This window comes from Epinephelus moara, chromosome 1, assembly GCF_006386435.1.
Source record: "Epinephelus moara isolate mb chromosome 1, YSFRI_EMoa_1.0, whole genome shotgun sequence".
Classification (NCBI taxonomy): domain Eukaryota; kingdom Metazoa; phylum Chordata; class Actinopteri; order Perciformes; family Serranidae; genus Epinephelus; species Epinephelus moara.
In genome coordinates this window covers 47,742,020-47,748,328 of record NC_065506.1, presented here as the reverse complement: position 1 = coordinate 47,748,328, position 6,309 = coordinate 47,742,020, and the positions used below count along the sequence as shown (strand labels likewise).

The following is a 6,309-nucleotide window of genomic DNA, read 5'->3' as shown; positions in this document are numbered from 1 at the left end:
ACATGTCGTTTTCTATATGTTCTCTGACATTTATCCTAACGATATGAGGCGGTCTTTGTGGAAAAAAAGCTTGTTTAGTGGACTAACTTTGCACTTGAAGGTTGCCCGTTCACTTACGTTTTAACAGGTCTGACGCTGCTATGCGCCCCAGCTGTATCTAGGCTAACGGCTAACATGCTAACTATTATTTTTATGTCACTAGTCACTTGAAACAAATTTAGGACGATAGGAGACAGGTTGAAATAAACCAAAATTTCCCTTTAACATGTCGTCACAGTTTCCATCGGTCCACACTGAATCGCAGCCACAGAGATTTCAGACTAAGGGGGTGATCACACAGAAATGAGATGCTAGAGACACGGACGCTTCAAAGACGCTTGAAACACTGGAAGCGCTTATGCAATGCGCGCTAGCTACTGGCGTCTGATGCTCAAAAAGTTGAAAATATTTTAACTTTTCAGCGTCTACGCGCATCTAAAAAGAAGCGTCTACAAAAATGTGCATTTAAAAGACGCCAGAAAAACGCCGGTCTAAAAAGACGCTTGAACGCCGGTCAGACGCACTGTATCATAGGAAAACAATGGTTTTACTGGCGTCACGTTTCTGGCGTTTCATCTCGGTGTGATCGCTCCCTAAAATAGGGTCAGCAGCTTTGTCAGGGTTCCCAAAAGCCAGAGTGTTGTGGGTGCTGGGCGTAAAGGGAGCAATAATTATAAAACACATCAGTGTGGATGTAACCTGAGTGAGAAACCTGCTGATGGGTGTGGTTAATATTCCCACAGGAGTCTCAGTCATGAAACAGGAGCACAATGAACTTCTGTGTTAACTGTTTGCAGAGAGAAATTACGTGTATTTTGGCGTTCATCAATATGTTAGTAGCTCTGATCTTTTCAGAAGTAAATCAACACCTGCCTCTGACTGACCGTAGCACCTGTGTAAATCAGGACTGCACATAAATGCCTTTGAAATGTGTAAGTTAGACATGCTCAGAGCTCAGTGTGTGTGTTTGATGCAGAGGATACTCACTCTCCTGTGTAGCCCTTGGAGGTGGAGTGGAAGGAGGCCAGCTCCACATTGTTGAAATACTCGGGGCCCATCTCATAGAGGACCTTCTTAAAGGAGTGGAACTGACAGTCTGACGAGTACACGTTGTCCTGATATACCTGTGGAAATACCAGACAGGTTTATAACTAAACTGGTGCGACAAGAAAAATCGGTCCAATCAGCGACACAATCAGACTGTTTGAACACAAAGCCTCTGATGTCACTTCTGACTTGTGTCTCAAAGTGAAATGCTAAATTGCAGAAGTGCCCTTGAACTGTCCTGAGACACAGGAACACACAAGCTCTGAAGGGTTTCACATTTAAAGTGAAGGGATAATACTTTTGAAACATAATAAGAAAGTGTATTTCTGATGAACAGTGGTGCTGTGGAGTCTGTGCCAGCAGTGGACGTTACCTCATCAGCCATGACAAACAGGTTCTCCTCGTAGGCAAAGTGCAGCACCTCCTCTATACACTTCTTACTCTGCACCTGACCTGGAGGACCGAGGTTGGGAAACAGGAATTAAATACCAGGCAGGTATCAGGGTTAAAGAAGCAGTACAAAGCAGAGCGATGGCTCTAACCCTTCATTAAAACTTAAAATAGATGAAGTATAACTGTCTGAACAAATGATGTCATACCTGTGGGGTTTCCTGGGTTGATGATACACAGGACTCTGGGCTGGCAGTGCTGTTTGGCTGACAGGTACGCTCGCTGCAGCTCTTCAATATCCAGGGCCCAGCAGTTCTCCTCATCCAGGTAGTAGTTAATGTGCACTGCCTCCAGTTCTGATATGGCTGCAGAGTACAGAGGGTACTGAGGGATGGGGATCATCACACCCGTCCTGGACGTGCCCTCACCTGACACGAGAAGCTTCAGGATGCTCTGGAAACAACACACTTATAATGTGAGTCATCTGTTTGCAGACGCTGATCCCCAAACACCGCGACTTGTCTCCTGAAGAAAACACACGATTCAGTACTGCTCATTTTTCAGTTCCCCAAAACTACATTGAAATCATTCTCCAACTGGAACTGGAAACCATGTGGGATGCCACAAACACACACACTGCAGTTTACAGCTGAGTGTTTGTCATCAGATAACAGCGCTGTTCATACCATGATGCCATCACTGGCCCCTGTGGTGAGGTAGATGTCGTTCCAGTCAGTGGGCACACCCTCGTCTCTGTGTGTGATGTAGTCAGCGATATCCCGACGGATACAATCCACCCCCTGGCTGTTACTGTACGAGCCTGAAAACACACAACATACAGTGCACATGAAATGGTTTTAAAGGAACAGTGTGTGAGATTTAAGGGGATTTAGTGGCACCTAGTGGTGAGAGCTGCAGATTGCAACCAGCTGAAACTTCTGGTTAGAATTTATTCAGTGTTCTTTGTTGAATGAAAGATACATCCTAGGATGCTCTGGGACACATCCTCAGTGATGTTCCTGAGATCATTGGGCGTTTCGGGTCTTTCAACATCAGACGCCCTCACTCAGGTGACCCAGCCAGGGTTGATCAGGCCCTGGCTTGTGTCCCAGCAGCGTAGTTCCACTGATCGCTCCTCCTGATCCAAAGCCATCTGGAGGCTCTCTCTGCAGCCTCCATGATGTTCTTTATGGCTTTCCTCTTCGCAGCCCCTGTGATGCCAAGCAGTGTGAAAACTTTGCACAGTGAGCGGCCAGCAAAGCCTTGGCACCCCACTTCTATGGGCTCACAGCGTGCCTTCCAGCCTCTTCCTTGGCATTGCTACACCAGCTCCTGGTACTTAGACCGCTTTCGCTCGTTCGCCTCCTCGATGCGGTCCTCCCATGGAACTGTCAGTTCTATCATTAGAACTTGCCTTGCAGAGACAGAGGAAAGCACGATGTCTGGCCTCAGGGATGTTGTTGTGACGTGGTCCGGGAACTTGAGTTGCTTGCCCAAGTCTACTCTCAGCTCCCAGTCAGACGCTGAGGTGAGTAGGCTGGCTGCTGGTTTGGGTTGTGACTGAGGCTGCTCTCCAGCCCTGACAAAGATGATGTTCCTCTTGCCTTGCTGGTGCTTGTTGGTGTTGTTGTGGGCTACGGCTCTGGAGATGGCTTCAGCAGCTGCCTTCAGCACTTGGTCGTGCCGCCAGCAATAGCGACCCTCCCCCAGTGCTTTCGGGCAGCTGCTGAGGATGTGCTCAAGTGAACCTCTCCCGGAGCACAGAGCACAAGCTGGAGAGTCGGCCATGCCCCAGAGATGGAGATTAGCTAGGCTAGGTAGGATGTCATACGCAGCTGTGATGATGAACTTGATGCGCTGGGGTTCTGCTTGCCAGAGCTCGGCCCAGGTCACCTTCCTGTCCAGCGCTCCTTCCCATCTCGTCCATGCTCCCTGCTTCTGCATGCCCACCATCCTGCTGGTCCGCTCCTCCTCGACTCCTGCCCGCACCTCTTTCAGGACTAGCTGGCGTTTGCCCTGCCCGTGTGCCTTCTCATAGAGGGGCTGAGGAAAAGCACCGAACCCTGCACGCCCTGTTGCCACTGTGCCCACTAAAGCCCTGTGTCTCAGCCAAGACTCGGCTACCTCCAGGCCTTCCTGGGCTTTCCACTTCCTGCCTGTACGCACCATGATGCCCGCTGATGCAACTCTTGAGTCTTTAGAATCCCGATAGAGCATAGCCTCTCTTGTCCAAGAGACTCTGAACTCCTCGTCAAGGCTGCTGATTGGGAGCTGGAGTTTGTTGGTCTTCCCATACAGTGCTGTGCTGCAGAGGCTGCGAGGCAAGCCCAGCCACCTGCGGAGGTAGCTGCTGATCTTCTTCTCCAGGGTTTCTACTGTTGACATTTCTACTGTTGACAGGGCCACCTCATACACTAACAAAGGCCAGAGAACCCGGGGTAGAACGCCATGCTGGTAAATCCACGTCTTAAATCTCCCGGGTCAGCCAGACTTGTATACCGCCGACAGCCACGTTTCAAGCTCCTTGATGGTAATTTGGATTGCTGCTGTATCCCTGAGACTACAGTCAAAGACCTTTCCCAGGCTCTTGACCGGTTTCTCGATGATAGATGGGATTGCCATGCCATCCAACAGGAAGCAACACTTGTCTGTCACCTTTCCCTTCTTCAGCACCATGGCCCTGGATTTAGCTGGCTTGAAGCTCATTCTTGCCCAAGAAATAAGCTTTTCCAGGCCCTGGAGTATCCACCTCCCACCAGGCACCGATGTTGTGGTGACAGTGAGGTCATCCATGAAGGCTCTGATGGGGGGCTGCCGAATGCCAGACTTGGACAGAGGGCCTCTGCATTCCGTTTCTGCTGCCTTGACTACCATGTTCATGGCAAGGGCGAAGAGGCTGACTGAGATGGTGCACCCAGTTATTATCCCCTTTTCGAGCCGATGCCAATCTGATGTTACACTCCCAGATGTGACCCTGAGCCTGAAGTTCCCGTAGTAATTCAGGATTAGGTCCTTGATCTTCCTGGGTACATGGTGTCGGTCCAGGGTAGTCTCAACCAGCTTGTGGGGTATGGAGCCGTATGCATTGGCGAGGTCAAAACAAAGCACAACAAGGTCTCCTTTCCCCTCCCGTGCCTCCCTAATCAGCTGGGTCACTACTTCGGTGTGTTCTAGACATCCTGGTACATCCGGGATACCTCCTTTCTGGACCGATGTGTCAATATAGTTGTTCTTGAGGAGGAAGTCTGTTAACCTTCTGGATAGGATGCTGAAGAAGAGCTTCCCTTCGACGCTGAGAAGCGAGATGGTTATGAACTGCTCCAGCTTGGTGGAATTCTCTTCCTTGGGTATCCAGACTCCCTCCGCCTGCCTCCACTGGTCTGCTACAGCTCCTCTGCGCCAAATCACACGCAGGATCTTCCAGAGGGTTCTTAGGAGCTCTGGGCAGCGCTTGTACACCTTGTAGGGTACTCTGCTTGGTCCTGGGGCTGATCTGGCTCTGGCTGCCGCAACTACCTCCTGGACTTCTTTCCAGGTGGGCTCACGGGTGTTGAAGCCGGCAGTGGGAGATGGTATGTCCAATAGGGCTCTGAGGGGTCCAAGCTCCTGCTCTCTATCAGGGTCACTCAGGCTGTTGTGCAGGAAGTGGTTTACTTCTTCCTTAGAGCAGTCTAGATGGCCGCTGCGCTTCTGCCCCAGTAGCTGTTTGGTGAATCCAAACGGGTCGGCTATGAATGCAGTTCGCTTCCTGGCTCTCTCTGTCCTCCACCTCCTATGCCATTCAGCTCTGCGCAGGGTCATCAGTTTCTTCCTGATGATATTTCGGAGCTCAGCCAGTGGTGGTTTCTCCTCCTCAGCAGCTGCCTTTAACTGTCTTGCGAGAGACCGAAGCTCTTTCCGCAGTTGGTGGACTTTCTCTGCCCTTCGGTTCATAGTGAAGTTGGGTCTGATGGTCTTTCCCTCTTCCACACCGAACCTCTCTGCCCCAAAAGTGACAATGATGGTGGTCATGGTCTGGAGCCGTCTGTCGACATCCCCTTTTGCTGTTGATTCGATGATTCTGGCTGCATCCTCATCGAATTGGTGCCACACTCTGTGCTGGCTTGCAGGAGGCCACTTGATACGCTGCGGCTGAACTACTTTGCTGGGAGCTGGGGAGCTTAGCACTTGGAGGTTCTGGACTCTGTGGGGTGTCTCCTGGCCGGGCTCCTCCGTCGTCTCACCAGGACTGGGTCCTGTGCACTGTGATGCACTCCCTTGCACCAAGCATTTCATTCGGCCCTGATGGATTTTAAGGCCGCGCTCGTTTTTGCAGACCTTTCCGCAACTGCATCTTACGGTTTTAACCAGGAGCTGAAATATCCACAGAGGTCTCTTCTTCTCCAAAACAAACACACCAGGGGTCTCATTATAAACACTGCGTACACACAACACAAGGTCTGAAAGTGGCATGCGCCACAGACTTGATTGGAGGAACTTTGACCCATGCTTACACTATTTTTGGCTTTTCTCCGTACGTACATTTTTAGTCTGGATCCTACGCACTGTAGGGATGCACCGAATATTCAATAACCGAATATATTCGGCCGAATATTGCAAAAACAACACACATTCAGTGGAATAAGTGAAAAGCAAGGCCGAATAATAGCGGCGTGTTTTGATAACGCAATCAAACAGCATGCGGTGACGGACGGAGTAAAATGTCGGCAGTGTGGCGATATTTTACTCCGTCCGTCACCGCACTCGCATTTGCGACTAAAAATAGTTTTGTGCAGGCAAAATAAATCATTCAGCACGCTGTGTGAGTACAGATTTCAACCAGCAGCAGAAACG

The 6,309-nt window shown here is 50.3% G+C and overlaps 1 protein-coding gene across 2 annotated transcripts in view; it reads right to left on the bottom strand.

Moving 5' to 3' along the window:
- gpt2 (glutamic pyruvate transaminase (alanine aminotransferase) 2) overlaps positions 1–6,309 on the bottom strand; it is a 13,754-nt gene that overhangs the window by 3,958 nt on the left and 3,487 nt on the right. For both annotated transcript variants that reach the window (XM_050050879.1, XM_050050802.1), the window contains exons 4-7: positions 2,163–2,296; positions 1,686–1,929; positions 1,460–1,539; positions 1,027–1,163 (exon numbers count right to left, since the gene is read on the bottom strand). In XM_050050879.1, coding sequence (XP_049906836.1) covers positions 1,027–1,163; positions 1,460–1,539; positions 1,686–1,929; positions 2,163–2,296 — 595 coding nt within the window. The remainder of the gene's footprint in view (positions 1–1,026; positions 1,164–1,459; positions 1,540–1,685; positions 1,930–2,162; positions 2,297–6,309) is intronic.